At 47.2% G+C, this 19,342-nt stretch overlaps 1 protein-coding gene across 5 annotated transcripts in view; it reads right to left on the bottom strand.

The window, feature by feature from the left end:
• Window positions 1-19,081, bottom strand: part of itsn1 (intersectin 1 (SH3 domain protein)) — a 42,755-nt gene extending 23,674 nt beyond the window's left edge. For 2 of the 5 annotated variants that reach the window (XM_056435145.1, XM_056435148.1), the window contains exons 1-20: window positions 18,909-19,080; window positions 12,087-12,139; window positions 11,318-11,404; window positions 11,032-11,095; window positions 9,635-9,795; window positions 9,356-9,514; window positions 8,486-8,561; window positions 8,279-8,379; window positions 6,466-6,529; window positions 6,241-6,378; window positions 6,036-6,124; window positions 5,424-5,563; window positions 5,180-5,302; window positions 4,891-5,040; window positions 4,576-4,716; window positions 4,381-4,468; window positions 4,122-4,261; window positions 559-683; window positions 140-453; window positions 1-35 (exon numbers count right to left, since the gene is read on the bottom strand). The exon at window positions 1-35 is cut by the window's left edge and continues 543 nt beyond it. In XM_056435145.1, the coding sequence (XP_056291120.1) occupies window positions 1-35; window positions 140-453; window positions 559-683; window positions 4,122-4,261; window positions 4,381-4,468; window positions 4,576-4,716; window positions 4,891-5,040; window positions 5,180-5,302; window positions 5,424-5,563; window positions 6,036-6,124; window positions 6,241-6,378; window positions 6,466-6,529; window positions 8,279-8,379; window positions 8,486-8,561; window positions 9,356-9,514; window positions 9,635-9,795; window positions 11,032-11,095; window positions 11,318-11,404; window positions 12,087-12,114 (2,223 nt within the window). In that variant the 5' untranslated portion in view covers window positions 12,115-12,139; window positions 18,909-19,080. Of the gene's footprint in view, window positions 36-139; window positions 454-558; window positions 684-2,391; window positions 2,476-4,121; window positions 4,262-4,380; window positions 4,469-4,575; window positions 4,717-4,890; window positions 5,041-5,179; window positions 5,303-5,423; window positions 5,564-6,035; window positions 6,125-6,240; window positions 6,379-6,465; window positions 6,530-8,278; window positions 8,380-8,485; window positions 8,562-9,355; window positions 9,515-9,634; window positions 9,796-11,031; window positions 11,096-11,317; window positions 11,405-12,086; window positions 12,140-18,908 lie in introns of all 5 variants that reach the window. The other 3 variants (XM_056435142.1, XM_056435144.1, XM_056435143.1) reach the window with 3 other exon arrangements.
• Between the last annotated feature and the right edge of the window lie 261 nt (window positions 19,082-19,342).

Here is a 19,342-nt window from a genome sequence, read left to right as displayed (position 1 = left end):
CTGGTCAAACTGGCTAGGAGGCAGAGCCTTTTCTACTAGGGACCAACACAGAAGCACGTTTAATACCTCACCTGTACTCCACTTGAGTATTTTTCTCTTTTCATGCGATTTTATACTTTTTCTCGTGTTTTTGACGCACCTGTTGAAGCCCAGGGGTCGGTCGGCCGGTCGAAGAGCTTGCTCAGTTTCTCCTGCATGTCCTTCTTGCCTTCGTCCTCCAGCTCTTCTGCGGATGCCGCTCCCTTCTGGCCCCCCAGCTCTTCTTCCTCCTCCTCCTCTTCCTCCTCCTCCATCTCCATCTCCATTACCATCCCCCTCCTCTTCCTCTCCTCCTCCTCCTGGGCCACTCGGGTCAGCCAGGCGTGGGGCGCGGAGACGGAGGGGGGGCTCGGGGCGTTGGGGGCGGGGCTTGCAGAGTCGTCCCTCCAGGACAGGGCGTCCTCCGCCGACAGCCTGGTGAGAGCCGTATGAAACAACCAACCGATTATTTTGGAATCCCGGACGACGGCGTACAAAAACCCGAAGGAAAAAAAAATTAACGCGTCCATTCGCCGTCACCTGCCGTCCTGCAGCTCGGCGGACTTCCTGTCGACCGGCGTGTGCATGTGGGCGTGCGTGTGCACGTCTCCGTCCAGATCCCTCTGCTTCTGCCTCTGCTGCCGGCTGTGGATCTCCCTCAGCTCCTGCAAAAAAAACGGTAACGATGGGATACAGGAAAAGGTACGGCGGTGAGGAGGAGGCGGGGTCAGAGGGCTGGTTGCTACGGGTTACCACCGACGACGAACAACGACAACAGCGGGCAGCGTGTAGCAAGTATCTATGTGTGCATCTATGTATGCATTGGTCATGTGGTCAAGGCAAGCTCCGCCCCTTCTACTGCGTCACTGGGGCGAGGAAAGTGTGGTAACCATGGCAATTAATTGACTGTTAATTGTTTTGGCCCATTCACCGCTCTAAAGGTCCTGCACATCTGTCCCGAGATGCATTAGTGATATATCGGAGAGAAACGCGGCCAGAATATTTTGCAGATTAGTTTTGGGTAGGAAAGGAGGATGCAACTATCATGACAACCAGCTGTGCCATTAAAAACCCTCCGTTACTACGGCAACACGCGGCGTGAAGAAACCTTCGGTGACAAAGCAAACCGACCGCGACTCACTCGGAAACAGGAAGTGGAGGACAAGAGGCCATGCCCCACACACACACACACTAGACACACACACACACACACACTAGACACACACACTCCACCAGCTCACCACGCTCACAGATTCTAGTTCATCTGCGTACGAGACTCGTAAAAAAATGTCTACTAGCTTCTACTCGTTGGGAGCTAACAGCAGTGCGGCAGAGAAGAGGAGGGGGGCAGAGGGGGAGGATGACGGTGACGATGAAGATGTGAAAGAAAGGAACACAAGACGAGGCAGAGAGAGAGAGACGGAGAGACTCAAGTAAGAAGATTAAGCAAAAAGGGGATGGGAGTGGACAGGAAGGAGGGGCCTTGGGTTGATGGGGGGGGGGGGAACCTTTATGACATAGTCTAGCCGAGCCAGACACACCCTGACGGCTGACACTGAAACACACACACACACACACACACAGGATCAATCATTCTGTCGAGACTCACACACACGCTAAAAGTGAGTGTTTCAGACCATAATCACACATTATGTCCAATTAAAGGAGTTCTTCTTTCAGGTGTCTCAGCCGTCAGCAGTTTGTGTCGTCTTGCGCATTATTTTGTGGAAATGTGATATTTGCTTCAGTCTCAATGACTGAAATAAATGTGTTTGAATCCCCGACACATCGGGGCGACTTCCTCTCAGCGGAGAACAAAACAAACAAAGAGAGAGAGGGCAGGATGGGACCTCGACTCGGGGAGAGGCCCTCGTGACTCACTGGCTTGAGGAATGTGCCGTTGCAACTGTCAGGAGGAGCCGATGTGTCGCCATGAAATGTAGGGCCGTGTGCAAGAAGCCCGATTAGTGTGCATCACTGACGGCCAGCAGATAGGAGTTTAGTTAGTGTTTGTAGGCGTTGTCCGTAATGAGGTCGACACTAGTTACTGTAATCCACAATAATGAGTTAAACATGTACAAAATACAGGATTATGATTAATATATTACCGTCACAACATTTACTCAGTGCATTTATTTGATCTGGACACTCCAGGCTTTTTAAAAGTCTGGTTTTGAAGGCGTTAAACATGGCAAAAGCCCTTTATAAATTACTTAAATACTTGTCTGATCACCAAATCTCCAAATGCAAAGAAGAAACCACCATCTGTCCGCTCCATGTCCGCCACTAGAGGCGGTGTGTGTTCGTCACTTCGCGGTAGAGTACATCCCAGGTGCAGTACCACCCCGGGCCAGCAGCGGCAGTGTGCTCTACCTGTCTCCCTCTCTGCTCCTCCTGAAGCTGGCGTCCCAGGGCCTCTATCCTGGCACAGTGGTCGCCATAGAACTCACACAGAGACTGGCGTGGCGTGGGGAGGGGGGGGGGGAGAGAAACAAAGGCCAGTGTAGAAGAAGATGGATGAAAGAAGTGAGAACAAATTATATAGGAAGAAGGGTTTATCATGTAGATTAAACAAAGGAATACGATGGTGATGAGGGAGAAAACGAGAAGCGAGAGGAGGAGGAGAAGAAGGAGGAGGAGGAGGAGGGCGAGTAGATTTAGGAAAGGCCTCTATTCACATGGTTTTGGGCCTTTTTGCCACTTTCTCAAACCCGCGGTGTCACGTCGACGATACTGAAGAAGACCAAGAACCCACGACATTAGATTAGCCATTAGAAAATCTGTTTCCTGTGGCCTGGGTTTCCTCCCCTCCCCCCCCCCCCCGGGGACATTGGGTGGACGCTGTGCTTGCCCCCTGAAAAAAATATATCTGTCCGACACGCTCCAAGAAAATCATGAGTCAGCACATTTCGCCTCTCTTACGAGGTCCATAAAGTCTAAAGAAATAAAGCCAACCGCCATCTCACATCAGGGACACGCATTAAACTAAGTATACAGAAGCTGTGCCAGCTGGTCAAAATAAGGCCGAGCCGTCTCCTCAGAGCGTTTACTAACCGGGGTTAAATCAAAAAGCGGCAGAAGGAGTAAAACACTAACGTCGCGATTAGGGGACGAGACGCGATTTAAAGCGACAGTCACAACGAACTAAAGCTTTTACATCGGGTCGTGTTATTATTCAGTAAAGATCATCACCGGCTGAGCGAGACAATTAATCCGGCCGTTTAATTCAAAGTCAATTAATTTGAGTTCCTAAAGCACGACAGATATGCGTCAAACTTAACGGCAGATATGCTATTATTAAACCAGTTAACAAATGACACGTCGTTCTTTTACGATAAAATCTGAATCGAGACGATGGTGGAATGTTTTTCACAGAATTTTCTTCACTTTTAGGAGCCAGTTCAAAACATTTGTGGGTCAATGCCCTCCAATAGATTTTGTGGAATGCGGCCCTCAATTAGAGGACAATTAGAGATTCAGTGAGATGAGACTTTTCTTTGACTTTTCTACGACTTTTTAACGACTTTTCAACGACTTTTCAACGACTTTTCTACGACTTTTTAACGACTTTTCAATGACTTTGACGACATTTCAACGACTTTTTTTTACTTTTCTACGACTTTTCAATGACTTTTCTCCGAATTTTTAACGACTTTTCTATGACTTTTCCATGACTTTTCTACGACATTTCAACGACTTTTCTTTTACTTTTCTACGACTTTTCTATGACTTTTCAACGACTTGTTTTTGACTGTTCCATGACTTTTCAATTACTTTAAACCAAATTTTGATGACCAAACATTTTGTGAAATGTCAGTGTATACACGAGTATAAATCTTAAATGACACAAATGAACGAGTGACAATAATTTGACTAAAAGAATAAATATTTATAGAAATGTTTATTCTTTTAATCAAACAACGTAGATAAACAAATAAATATAACACATTTTCGATGACTTTTCCAAAACTTTTTTGGAAATCAAAAGGACTTTTCCAGGCCGGGAAATAACCATTTGTAAATTTCCAGGTTTTTTCCAGGTTTTCCATGACCGTGTGACCGCTGGCAGCCTGTCCGGCGTGCCGCGTCCTCAGTGTCCGTACCTTCAGCTGCGTGTTGAACGCGTCTATCTCCAGCAGCTTGGCCCTCGTCTCTCGCTCCACGGTGTCCAGCTGTTCCCGGAGCAGCTGCCTGCTGCTCTCCTTCTGCTCCACGGCCCTCTGCAGGGACGACAGGCTGTCGCCTGAAGAGGAAGGGGGCGAGGAAGTGAAGGAGACGGACCGAGGTGGTAAAGAGAAGTGTGTTTTTATTACACTCATCCTCCAACAAAAGGGTCAAATGGAGTGTGTGTGTGGTACTCACGATGCAGACTGCCCTGTTGAGTGTGTTTCAGCTGGTCGTTGAGGCACTGTTTATCAGGAATCAGCCTCCCCAACCACTGCTGGGAGTCCTGCATACAAACATGGAGTCACATCAAGACCCAGTTCCCCCTTCTTCCTCTTCTTCCTCCTCCTCTTCGTCAGACGGATGGCAGCGGACATGTTGTTTGTGGCGTACCTGCAGCTGCTGCTGCAGCAGGGTGATTTCGGCGATGCGTGTTTCTCTGGACAGATTGGTCTGCTCCACCTCTCGCCGCTGGGCGGTCAGACGGAACCGGACGTCCTTCAGTTTGCCCTCCAACTGGTTCTTCTTATCGTTCTGGAGGAACGGGGGAGGTAGGGGGAGAGAGAGAGAGAGAGAGAGAGACACAGGGGAACAGAACATTATGTTTCTGCTGGTGTGCAGTGTATTAGGTGACGGACATAATTAGTCGTCCTGTTCCTTCCTGTTGGCGTTGTGTGTGTGTGTGTGTGTGTGTGTGTGTGTGCTCACCAGAGCCTCCAGCTCAAACTCCAGGGTCTTCTTCCTGGCTTTGAGCAGCACGATGCTCTCCTGCTCTCGGTTCCTCTGAGTCAGAAGCTCCTGGCGGCGCTGACGCTCCCACTCCAGCTGGCGCTGACGCTCCAGCTCGTGCTTAGCAGTCTGGACACACACACACACATACACCAAAGGACATTACAGCACAGAGAACTATATCGCAATACGATTGGAGCGGGCAGAGAGCGGTCTGGAAGTAACTCCGCAGTCAGAAAGCCGGTGGTCAGTGTTTCCCGCTCCCTACCTCTCTCCTCTCGATCTCTTTGCGTCTCTCCTCCTCTCGGTGCCTCTCCACGTCTCGCTGTCTCTCCAGTTGTCGTTCCAGCTCGTGCTGCCGTCTCCTCTCCTGCTCCAGACGCTCGCGCTCCTGAGAAACAAACACGAACAAACACGGACAAACACAAACCACTCCATTATTCAGCCCCGCGCGTTTCCACTTCCTCCTCGCTCCGTCCACGAGCCGTCCGCCGGAGCCAACGGGGTCTCACCTTCCTCTCCAGCTCCTCCCTCTCCAGCGTCGCCAGCCTCTCCTGCTCCTTCCTCTGCAGATCCTGCAGAGCGTGGCGTCGCTTCTCCAGCTCCAGGTTCCCGCGCTCAAAGTTCTCCCTTTTCTTATCCTCAAAGGTCACTAGGGAGACACAGAGGGGGGGGGGGGGGTCGAGTGTGAGCCACGATCTATCCTTTCTAAAGATGCAACATGTGGCACCAAGAAGTAAACATTCACTATTTGGCTTTATTTTTAATTAAATATAATTGTTATTATTATCATTGTGTGATTAATGTATCCATTAGAATTTTCTTATACCAGTGAGATATAACACAAAATATGAAAGTATCAAGTATCAGAGTGTATAGTAGAATCACAAAGCCAGAATAAAAATAAAAAAATGAAGAAGAATAATTAAAATAATATAAAATGGAGGAAAAAAAAGAAAAAAAAGAAAATGTACAACGATAAAAAATAAATTACAAAAAACCATGATAATGGTGATGATGATGATGATTATGATGATGATAAACAGTTCCTGTGTTCAACAGTTTGCTTCTTAAAAATAAAGAATAAATAAATAATCAAAGTAGTGCCTTGGAGCAAACGTCACCTGGTAGCTTCAGGTTGCTCTCCGCCTCCTCCTCCTCTTCCTCCTGGACGCTCTTCTGGTCCGACTGAACACTGTCACTGCGCACACGCCTTCAAAAACACACACACACACACACACACACAGAAAGACACAGACTGTGAAGTTCCCGATATATTTGGTGTTCAGCGTGTATGACATGTTTATAAGCGTGTGTGACAGGAGTCACCTGAACGTGGGCGGGAGGTAATCGGGCGGGAGGACGGGCGGCAGCGGTAACCCCGACATCGCCATGTCGATGAGGTGCATGGCCAAGATGAACTCCTCCGCGGTCAGCTTCCCGTCCTGGTCGATGTCGGAGAGGCTCCTGGAGGGAGGAACGCGTTCAGAAAGATTAGAAAGAGGACGACCTCGCCGTCTCATTCGGTTACACGGCTTGAGTTCCTGAACGGACCAGATGGTGGCCAGCTGGCCCTGAGGGAGACTGGACTGCATCAGGATGGTACGGGCCTGAGGACCTGAGAGGGAGAGGGGGGGGGGGGAGAGAGAAAGAGGAAGGGGGTTGGGAGAGAGAAGAGGGAGAGAGAGAGAGGGAGAGGGAGAGAGAGGGAGAGAGAGAGGGCGGGGGAGAGAGAGGGGGGGGAGATAGAGGGGGGGGGGAGAGGAGAGAGGAGAGAGAGAGAGAGGGGGGAGAGAGGGGGAGGGAGAGGGAGGGGAGAGAGGAGGGAGAGAGGGGAGAGAGAGAGAGAGGGCGGGGGAGAGAGAGGGGAGGGGGAGAGATAGATAGATAGATGGGGGAGAGAGGGGAGGGCGGGAGAGAGAGGAGGGGGAGAGAGAGGGCAGGGGAGAGAGGGCAGGGGAGAGGTGGGGAGAGAGGGGAGAGGAGGAAGGGAGAGAGATAGAGAGGGGGGAGAGAGAGAGGGGAGGGAGAGAGAGAGGAGAGAGAGGAGAGAGGGGGGGGAGAGAGGTGGGGGAGAGGAAGGGGGTTGGGAGAGAAGAGGGAGAGGGAGAGAGGGGAGAGAGAGAAAGAGGAAGGGGTTGGGGAGAGAAGAGGAGAGAGAGAGGGCGGGGAGAGAGGGGGAGAGAGATAGAGGGGGAGAGAGGAGAGGGAGAGAGGGAGGCGGGCGGGAGAGAGAGAGAGAGAGAGAGGCGGGGAGAGTGGGGAGAGTGAGGAGAGAGGGGAGAGAGGGAGGAGAGAGAGGGAGAGAGAGAGAGAGGGGGGGGAGAGAGAGGGGGAGAGGGAGGAGATAGATAGATAGATGGGGGAGAGAGGGGAGGCGGGGAGAGAGAGGGAGGGAGGGAGAGAGAGAGGGCAGGGGAGAGAGGTGGGGGAGAGAGGGGGGGAGAGGGAGGGAAAGGGAGAGAGATAGAGAGGGGGGGAGAGAGAGAGAGAGAGGGGAGAGAGAGAGAGGGGAGAGAGGGCAGGGGAGAGAGGGGGGGAGAGGGGGGGAGAGAGAGAGAAAGGGAGAGAGAGAGGGGGGGGAGAGAGAGAGGGGGGGGAGATAGAGAAGGTGTGGGAGAGAGCGAAAGGGAGAGGTCGGAAGAGGGAGAGGGAGGGAGGAAGGGAGAGAGAGAGGGATAGAGAGGAAGGGGGTTGGGTGAGAGGGAGGGGGTGGGAGGGAGAGAGAGAGAGAGAGAAGATGAGGGAGAGAGAGAAAGGGAGAGGTAGGAAGAGGGAGAGGGAGGGAGAAGGGAGAGATAGAGGGGGAGGAAGAGGAATGGAGGGAGAAAGGAAGGAAGGGAGAAAGAAAGAGAGAGCGAGAGAGACAGAGCAAACGTTAGGGCAAACGTTAAGAGAAATATCATCACAGATATTGACAGGGTGTGTGTGTGTGTGTCTCTGTGTGTGTGTGTGTGTGTGTGTACCTGTGTGTGTGTGTATCTCTGTGTGTGTGTGTACCTGTGTGTGTGTGTACCTGTGTATGTGTGTGTGTGTCTCTGTGTGTGTGTGTGTACCTGTGTATGTGTATGTACCTGTGTATGTGTATGTACCTGTGTATGTGTGTGTGTGTCTCTGTGTGTGTGTACCTGTGTATGTGTATGTACCTGTGTATGTGTGTGTCTCTGTGTGTGTGTGTACCTGTGTATGTGTGTGTGTGTGTCTCTGTGTGTGTACCTGTGTATGTGTGTGTGTCTCTGTGTGTGTGTCTGTGTGTGTCTCTCTGTGTATGTGTGTGTGTGTACCTGTGTGTGTGTGTGTGTGTGTGTGTGTACCTGTGAGGTGTGTGTGTGTGTATGTGTGTGTGTGTGTGTGTGTGTGTGTGTACCTGTGAGGTGTCCACTCATCATCTTGTCATGGGAGTTAAAAAGCTGTCTGTACTTGAGCCTGGAGGACTGAGGAACGGCCCAATCACAGGGCGGCAGGGCGCTGTGACGAGGAAACAACAGGTTGCTTCTTTCTTCTTCTAACCACAGATTTGATGATGTCACTATACATTTATACACTTATACATTCCTGTTCAACGTGGCTTTACCTCGTGGCGTCCACGGACGTGCCCTTCTGCAACTTGGCGCTGGAGCGGTTAAACGACGAGGACTTGGCGGAGGGAGCTGAGAACCAAAGGAACAAAGGAACTTTAGTCTGAGGACTGAGCAGGGTTCACACACACGTCGACCAATCGGTGGCCAGGATTACACCACATGACCAGGAACAGACATTTAGTGACATCTCCGTGTCTACATGAGAACATGTATTTAAACTAACAATGAGAATTATAAAGCATAGAGGAGAGAGGGAGATACAGAGAGAGAGAGGGATGGAGGGAGAGGGATGGAGGAAGAGGGAGGGAGAGAGAGGGAGAGACAGAGAGAGGGATGAGGGAGAGAGGGATGGAAGAGGGAGGGAGAGAGAGGGATGGAGGAAGAGGGAGGGAGAGAGAGGGATGGAGGGAAAGGGTGAGAGACAGAGAGGGAGAGAGCAAGAGGGAGTGAGGGAGAGAGAGGGAGTCTGGGAGGGAGACAGAGAGAAAGGGAGTGAGCGAGAGAGAGGGAGAGGGAGGGAGACTACAGATGAAACATAGCCTCTTGGCTAACTCTGGCACATTTACTGAAATGTTTTTATTAATGTGCTCTGTCCCTTATTAAATAAACCCAATTAAAAAAAAGAGGGAGTGGGGGAGACAGAGTGCGTTCACTTGCAGCGCGAAAAATATGCGAGTATGAAAGAGCGTAACGCCGGCTTATATTATGAGCGTCATTCTTTTAAAAGCATATTAATTATTTAAAACTCATATGAATATAAACACATGTCATGACTTTGGGGATTGTATATCTCTACCTCGTCATCAAAAGAAAACATTTACATTTAAAGCTCCAGGTGACCTCTACCTGCGCGAGTCCGTTACCTGGGTGGGAGAAGCCCGAGATGGGCTGCATCAGGCCGGTGGGCGGGGCTCCGTTGGAGATGGGCGGCGGCAGGGGGGGCGGGGATACCCCGACAGGGAGCGGCGGCAGCGGAGGCAAGCCCGACAGAGGGGCCGAGAGGGGGGGCAGGGGGGACATGCCTGGGAGGGGAAACGAGAGAACAGGGGGAGTGAAAAACAGAAAAGAGAGAGAGAGAGAGCATTTCCATAGACGACCTTTGTCACAGAGGAGAGCGGCGGCGTCCTCTCCGGGCGTCTTACCGAAGGCGGCCTGCGGGGGCAGCGTGAGCGCGGCCGGCTTCATGCCGGGCGGCAGCGCGGCCGGCAGAGGGTGACCCTGCAGCTTCAGCTTGATGAGCTTCATGGCGATGGAGAACTCGTGGATGTCCATTCGGCCATCGCTGTTCATGTCCGCCAGAGCCCTGGAGCAAAAAGAACGACGCATATTCATCCTTTCTTCTTCTTCTGCTTCTTCTTCTGCTTCTTCTTCTTCTTCTTCTTTTCTTTACTAATGAAATGATTCAAAGTGTTCAGGACTTTACATCACATGACCAGGAACACACGTTATGTGACGTCTCCGTGGAGACACGAGAGAGGGAGAACGTGTCGGACTTAAACTAACAACGAGAATTATAAAGCATAGAGGAGGGAGGGAGAGAGAGAGAGAGGGATACAGAGAGGGAAATAGAGAGGTAAGAGAGATAAGAGATAAGAGGAGATGGAGAGACAGAGAGGGAGAGGAAGAGGGAGGGAGAGAGAGGGATACAGAGATGGAAATAGAGAGGTAAGAGAGATAAGAGATAAGAGGAGACGGAGAGACAGAGAGGGAGGGAGAGAGAGAGGGAGAGGAAGAGGAAGAGGGAGAGAGAGGGATACAGAGAGGGAAATAGAGAGGTAAGAGACATACGAGATAAGAGGAGATGGAGAGACAGAGAGGGAGGGAGAGAGAGAGAGGAAGAGGGAGGGAGAGACAGAAAGAGAGTGAGAAAGGGAGAGAGAGGGAGGGAGAGAGTGAGAGAGCGAGGGGGAAGAGACAGAAAGAGAGGGAGAGAAGGAGAGACAGAAAGAGAGTGAGAAAGGGAGAGAGAGGGAGGGAGAGGGGGAAGAGACAGAAAGAGAGGGAGAGAAGGAGGGAGGGAGAGAGAGAGAGGGAGAGACAGAAAGAGAGCGAGAAAGGGAGGGAGAGGGGGAAGAGACAGAAAGAGAGGGAGAGAAGGAGGGAGGGAGAGAGAGAGAGGGAGGGAGAGACAGAAAGAGAGCGAGAGGGAGGGAGAGGGGGAAGAGACAGAAAGAGAGGGAGAGAGAGAGAGAGGGAGAGACAGAAAGAGAGCGAGAAAGGGAGAGAGAGGGAGAGAGCGAGGGGGAAGAGACAGAAAGAGAGGGAGAGAAGGAGGGAGGGAGAGAGAGAGAGAGGGAGAGACAGAAAGAGAGCGAGAAAGGGAGAGAGAGGGAGAGAGTGAGATAGCGAGGGGGAAGAGACAGAAAGAGAGGGAGAGAAGGAGGGAGGGAGAGAGAGAGGGGGAGAGACAGCAAGTGAGGGAGAGAGAGGGAGAGAAGGAGGGAGGGAGAGAGGGAGGGAGAGTGAGACAAAGAGATGGAGAGAGAGGGAGAAAGAGATACAGAGAGAGAGACTTCCTGCGCCCCGAGGGGTGACTCACCAGATTTGGGCCAGGATGGGAGGCGGCAGACCGGACTGGAGGAAGAAGTTCCTGGCTTGGTCGCCTGCGCAGACGGAGCAGAAACAGGAAGTGACATCACGGGACGGGAAAAAATAAAGAAAGGACGCTTCAGCCGAAGAGCCCGATAAAAAACACACAAGTATCTGTGTGTGTGACGCTCAGGTCCGAAGACACCCGATACAATAAAGTAAAGGACGCCGTGTCATCGCCTCACCTTCAACTGCAAGTGTGTGTGTGAGAGAGAGAGCGAGAGAGAGACTGTTACCTGTGATGTAACCCCCGGCAGTGGGAGAGAGGCTGAGAAACTGCTGATCATGTTTGGCTCTCTCATCCGCGGAGATCAGGAACACATCTGGGAAACACACACACACACACACACACACACACACACACACACACACACACACACACACACACACACACACACACACACACACACACACACACATTACACATCAAACACAAAAGGCCAAAAACAAAGCCGGACACAAACGGAGGAGGGAGAGAAGACCGGCACGAGAGGAATGTCTTAGTCACCAGTTTCAGTCCCGATAAAAAGGAAGTGAAGATTTCCTACGAAATTAAAGAGAGTCGGAGGAGGAGAGGAGATGAGTGGATGAGTGGATGAGTGAGTCAGAGACCTTTCCTCTGGTACCATGTGACCGTGATGAGTCCACAGCGACATCCTGAACCGCTTACTGGTCATTTCAAACGTAAGTAAATCTTCATCATGATGACTTTATGTAATCATCATATCAGCTGGACAGAGAGATTATTCTCCACGCACAATGTTGGACATGCAGAAAGATCCTTTGCCAAGTCTCTGTATCCAGATGCTGTGGACACAGTAAGACTAAATAAATAAACCTCGACCTGTCTGATACTGTAAAATCACAGGATCAATAACCTCGAGCTTCTCTCAACTAAACAACCGTTACCAACCGCGAGAAACCTGATGACAACTAAACACTGTCTGCCTGTCTGTCTGCCATGTCTGCCTGTCTGTCTGCCATGTCTCACACACACGCACTGACCTGTGAAGGAGGTGGGGAACTGTGCCATGGCTCACTCGGTCTTCTTCAGCCACCTGGAGGAGGAGGAGCAGACACAGTTTACGGGAACTCCGTGTCATCATCGAATATTTAATTACTTCCAGAACATTCGGTTTTTTTTGTGCCGGTGATGCAAATAAATACATTTTAAATGCTTTTAAAGGAAGTCGGCAAAACCACGGCAATAAAAAAAGACGACACACACACACACAATAATCTGACACACATTGCAACAGACAAGGACTCGAGGAGGGAGAGAGTGACTGTGTGTGAGAGTGGTCTTTGTGTGTGTCATTGTGTGTGTCTTTGTGTGTCTTTGTGTGTGTCTTTGTGTGTGTGAGTGTGAAAGTCAGTGTGATGAAAATCTGGTTTTCTTACCGAGGCTTCAAAACCCAGTTAAAGGTCAATTTGATAAGATTATGAGAAATCCGTCTCCGAGAGAATATAAATATGAATGGAGGAGGGCGGAGTGTGTTCACACACCGTTACTCAGACCTTTTCATTTCCTCTGTAGAAAACGGTCCAGTGTGTGTGTCTGTGTGTGTGTGTGTGTGTGTGTGTCTGTGTGTGTGTGTGTCTGTGTGTGTGTCCCATTATGATCAGAGTGGGAGAACAAAGTAACCATCTTAACTAGGTCAGACGAACAAAGACCACCCTACACACACACACACACACACTCACACTCACACACACACACACAGAGACACACACACACACACAGACAGACACTCACATAGACACACATAAACACACACACTCACATAGACACACAAACACACACACTGACACACACATAGACACACACACACACAGACACACACACACACACAGAGACACACACACACACAGACAGACAGACACACTCACATAGACACACACATAAACACACACACAGAGACACACACACACACACACAGAGACACACACATAAACACACACACACACACACACACACACTAAAGCAGTTGATTTCTGGCCGGGCGGGAGTCATCAAACTTTTGTTTTCTCTTGTCATTATTTAAACTCTGGAGCGTTTCCTCCGTCACAACAAAGCGCACCGTCGGCTCTTTTCCGTCATCGAGCGCAGTCGGCGAGAGCGGAGCTGAAAGACGATCCCCCGAAGTGCGGACGCCATCATCCACGCCGCTCGCGCTCAGGCGGCGAGGCGCTGACCCTCGGGCGACGCTGAGACCACCGACCGGAATTGACCGGCGCCTGAATTTAATCTAACGAAAATTGTCAAATATCACATTTATGAATCCGGCTGCAGACCCCGATTTAAAAACTTTTAATTCAAAGCCTTGCGACTTTGTCGGTGCCTCTTCGTCGTGGTCGGCGAGCCGGAGACGGTTTCATCCTCTGTCCGCCATCGTACTCGTGGGATTAGGGCGTGTAATCAGAGCGTTGATGTGACTGGTGTGTTGGTCCGTTATCAAGGCATGTGGCAGATGCCTGTTTAAGCCCCTCAAACACACACACACACACACACTAGGGTTCAGACTCCCTTCTCTCTTCGCCCCCCCCCCCTTCCCTTCTCTCATAAATAGGGTTAAAGCAATTATTATTACTCCATTATAAGCTTGGACTATTTTGCAATTTATGTTTTTTTGGCATCGCCAGTTTTCACTTTGTGGTTTTCCTCTTTCTCTGTGTGTGTGTGTGTGTGTGTGTGTGTAAAATTGTCTTAACTGTAACTGTTTTAAAGTGTCGTACGGTGACCATGAGTGCCTTGAAAGGCGCCTTATAAATAAAATGTTTATTATTATTCTTCTTATTATTATAAAATGACTTATTTGGACTGTTTAAAATCACACTTTTGGAAGAAAAAAAAATTCTCAGTAAGAAAAATTATTGATTCAGCATTTAAATCTACTTATTTATAGATTTACAAATAACACTTTTTCATTGAAAAGGAAAAAAAAGCTAATTATACAACAACGAAAGTATAAAATCTTAATATAAATACAACGCGTTGAGGCCAAAGAGATGAGCATCGAGCACGAGACGATACTGAGATAATCTGCCTGACTTTTCATCGGATTTACATTTAAAAAAGAAGCTGAGACATAAAGAAACTAGAACGGGCACTCGGCAGAGCGCATACCTTCGCATATCACAAGATTGGGCATTGAATTATGAACATGTTGGCATTAGTTGCATGCCAATTGGATAGAAATTGACCGCGCTATGGTAAAAAGAAGATGTTGACCTTTTCATGACCTTGACCTTTGAACCGGTCGATCCCACAATCTAATGAAATGGTCCCCGGATAATAACCAATCATCCCACCAAATTTCATGCGATTCGGTTTAATACTTTTTGAGTTATGCGAGTAACACGCAGACAAATAAATAAATAAATACACGGCGATCAAAACATAATCTTCTGCATTTTCAATGCGAAGGTAATAAAGGAATTAAATGCATCAAAGATTCTCCAAGTAATCGATTCATATCCCGCTGAGTCACAAATGAGTCGGAGATAAGCGGATTAAAAATTCAACACGGCTGAAGTAAAACATGAGAGACTGGGAGAAAAGAGAAAACCTCCATTCTTATAAATATTCTGACTTATTGGCCACGCCCACAACATGGCATCGCGGCAGCTGATTGGCCCAGAGGAGTAGAAGACGACACCAGCACCCTCGATCCCAGTGCGCCTCGTCGGCCGTTGTTTTAGTCTGAGGACGAGACGGGTAATCAATGAGTCTGATTGGCGGACACAGATCACTCCTGGAGGATCGTTCATATTCCTCTCGGTGGTTTTCCTTTAATATCACTTTGAAATAAACGTTGAAGAAAATGTGACGATAAAAAAAAAAAAGTACCTCGAGAATGTGGTAGATTCTTAAAAATATGTAATAAATTATTAATTAATAATAATAATAATAATTAATGTGGTAAATTCTTAAAAATATGTTATAAATTATTAATTAATAATAATAATTAATGTGGTAGATTCTTAAAAATATGTTATAAATTATTAATTAATAATATTTAATGTGGTAGATTGTTTAAAAAATGTTATAAATTATTAATTAATAATAATAATAAATGTGGTAAATTCTTAAAAATGTTATAAATTATTAATTAATAATAATAATAATAATGAATGTGGTAGATTCTTAAAAATATGTTATAAATTATTAATTAATAATAATAATAATTAATGTGGTAGATTCTTAAAAATGTTATAAATTATTAATAATAATAATAATGAATCATTATTATTTTTTTGTTAAAAAATGTATAATAAAATATTTAATCGATTTATCAACAATTTGATGACTGCGTCTCGCGTGGGTTGTTTCGATGACGACGTCGCTTTAACATGACTGCGGTGTACTTGCGTTAGCATTCTCCCACTCTACAAACTCAAAACACACACACACATTTAACACACAGCCACACACACACACACTCTCTGCAGTCTCCCTCATTCTCACACACACACTAAAGAAAACACCGGCCCTGAGCCGAGTCTCTCTCAAAACACACATTCTTATCACGCCAATGTCAAGGGGGGAGAAGACGGGACACTCACACAGCTCCCCCTGTATCACCGTATCACCCCCCCCCCCCCACTGTGGTTAACAGGGAGTTGCTTTTCTGATAGCAAAACAAGTGAGAACACGTGGCCGCGTGGAGGCGCTCTAAGGTCACGTTGGTCATGTGACTTACTCATATTATCAACCGTTGGACGTGTTTCACGGAGCTGATCGAATCACGCGCTCCTGATTTATAGGCCGCTTGAAGCGAGGACACAGACACCCTCCGGAAACCCCCGGGTGAACTTTTGAACTATCTAAAATAAACCAGGAGGTGACAGAGTTGGTTTCATAATCTGCATTTCACAGCAAAATCTTGCAGACGTAAAACCGAATTGTAAAAGCTCCACAGCCCCACGTTGTTCTCCTGGATGGAGCAACACGTCCGACACAACAAGAGGATTCATCTCAACTATCGTGGTATGCATGGGATTAGTCTCACACACACACACACACACACACACACACAAACACACCTAAGTTGCAAAGTTCAGAGGGAACATTCAGATGGAGAATGATCCACCTACACAACTCTTACGATGGTTTGAGTAGATTGATACACACACATGTATGTATGTACATATATATGTATACACACACACTAGGGATGCACCGATCTGATCGGCGCCGATCCATATCGGCCGATATTCCCATTATCGGTTTTGATCGGCGTTCTCAAAACGGCCGATCAGATGACGTAACATGTACGAGAACTATCAGACGTTTCAATCGCGGCGCAACGGAGACGATGCGCCCGGCGAGGGCCGCAGAGTGAGAGGTCAGAGGGGATCCTCACCACCGAGCGGCGTCCCCGTCCCCCGAGTCGAATCTCTGGGTCGACTCAGCCGACTCTCACATGTCTGCCTCTATAGACTGATGCTCACGGTAAACACATGCGATCAGGAGCGCGCGAGGGGTTTGATAAAGTTAGCGGAAGGATTTAAGTGACAACATCCGGTTTTGCAAAGTTAGCGGAAAGAACCACGTGAAACATCCGTTTTTCAAAATAAGATGTCGACAAATCATACACGAACATATACAAGTAAACAATGAACTGATGTTGTATCTTTATAGATCGTTTATGAGATTTAGCTTAAATTATGCTAACATTAAAACATGTTTACAGTACCAAGGAAGAGTTTATAAAAATAAGTCAGACTTGTATGTTAAAAAAAGTCCTGTAAATGGATTTCCCCAAGAGTTCCAGGAAATGAATGATGCAGATGTGTTCCATACATATCTGAAATCCCCTACAATAGCAATCAAACAATTTTTATGTATCAATTAGGACATTTTTCAAAGTAAAAGTCCTACATGTTTCAAGAAATCTGTAATTTCTTTAATGTTTGAGTTGCTTTATATATGTATTTCCTCATAGTCCTCATAGCAATAATGCGACACAATAAATAGAATGCTTCAATCGACACCGTGATCGGTGATCGGTATTATCGGTGATCGGCAGATACTGATTTCAGTGATCGGTGATCGGCACCACAAACCTGATCGGTGCATCTCTAACACACACACACACATGTATGTCCATATATATGTATACACACACACACACACATACATGTATGTACATATATATGTATACACACACACACATGTATGTCCATATATATGTATACACACACACACACATACATGTATGTACATATATATGTATACACACACACACACATGTATGTCCATATATATGTATACACACACACACACATGTATGTCCATATATATGTATACACACACACACACATGTATGTACATATATATGTATACACACACACACACATGTATGTCCATATATATGTATACACACACACACACACACACACACATGTATGTACATATACAGGACTGTCTCAGAAAATTAGAATATTGTGATAAAGTTCTTTATTTTCTGTAATGCAATTAAAAAAACAAAAATGTCATGCATTCTGGATTCATTACAAATCAACTGAAATATTGCAAGCCTTTTATTCTTTTAATATTTAATAATTTTTTAATTGCATTACAGAAAATAAAGAACTTTATCACAATATTCTAATTTTCTGAGACAGTCCTGTATATGTATACACACACACACATGTATGTCCATATATATGTATACACACACACACACATACATGTATGTACATATATATGTATACACACACACATGTATGTACTTATATATGTATACACACACATATACATGTATGTATGCACATATATATGTATACACACACACATGTATGTACATATATATGTATACACACACACATGCATGTATGTACATATATATGTGTACACACACATACAACGCACATACATGTATGTACATATATATGTATACACATACAACACACACATACATGTATACATAAACATATGAACATTTGAGATCCTCCAATCACAGAAGTTTCTTGATTTAAAAAAACAGCACTAATTAATTGCTTCTCAAAACTTGCTAATTAATTTCCCGCCCATTGTCCACGTGACTAATCATGGATCATTTAAAGCGACTGGACCCTTCGCAGGACAGAGGGTCAAACACCTGCCGGGTGTGAGTGTTTGCTCGTGACACACACCGACAATGTGTCCTTGCACCTGGGAGTTTTCAGAGTGTTAAAAAAAACCACAACAACAACAAGACAACAACACAGGTGGGAAGAACAGGCTGGTGCTGCATCAAAGAACTATGTAACATTAAAATCAAGATGGTAGAAATGTAACACTCACTTGACGTGATGTGTGTGTGTGTGTGTGTTTAGTTGCCCTCCACACACACACATTTAAGAGGAGTCCTGTAAGCTCTAAATAAAAAAATGCTGAACACCTGGAAACAGCTGCTTTTTTTTATATCCAGGAAAGGTCCGTGTGTCAGCTGCTCCCCACTTCCTGCATTAGTTAATTGCCCGTGACACAGTGCCTTGCTCAACAACCGGAGCACATGCATCTATTCTAAAAAAACCATATCTAATAATAATAATAATAATAATAGGTCAAACGCACGCGCGCGAGCCAGTGCCGATGCAGTGATTTAACGTGAGCTCCTCTTGGGTGGCATCGTCCTCTAATTTTGTTTTTCTCGCACCCGCAAACACACAGTGTTCCGGCCACCTCCTCGGCGGGAGGGGGGGTAAAAACACACAAACACACACACACACACACACACAAAGACACGCTCGTTCGCGCTCAGGTCCGTTTCGCCGCAGCTAGCTCGCGAGCTAACGTCAGCGCCTCCCCACGGCTCGCTCAGTCGGCGCTGCCCTCACCTCATAGTTCAGCCGCCATCGTGAAACACGGGAGTCTGGCGGCTCGTCGCGGTGTGTTTCGTGACCCCGCGACGGTGGATATCCGTCCCGAGATGAGCCGTATCCAACTAAACCAATAAAAAAAAAAAGATGAAGCTCCCTCCCTCTCTCCCGTGGTTCCGAAAATCTCGACCGCTTGAGGGACAGCTGGAAAATGGGGTAACGCTTCTGACGTCTCGCGATATGTGGAGGTAACTGGAATGATGTCGGTGTAATCTCGCGAGAATTGGCGAAGAAACTCAAAAGGGGGGGACGCTGTTGTTAAAAGGATTAGTGGCGCTCCTGCCGGCCCGGCTGCTGTTTTGTTTGTGTTCTTCCTAAAAATTAAAAATAAATACATCCAAAACCAACAAAGATATAAATAAGAATAATATGTCAACCAGAATGATAAAAAA

The sequence above is a fragment of the Pseudoliparis swirei genome, chromosome 17, assembly GCF_029220125.1.
Source record: "Pseudoliparis swirei isolate HS2019 ecotype Mariana Trench chromosome 17, NWPU_hadal_v1, whole genome shotgun sequence".
NCBI lineage: Eukaryota > Metazoa > Chordata > Actinopteri > Perciformes > Liparidae > Pseudoliparis > Pseudoliparis swirei.
The sequence above is the reverse complement of the archived record's forward strand: the minus strand, read 5'-3'. Positions and strand labels throughout refer to the sequence as shown.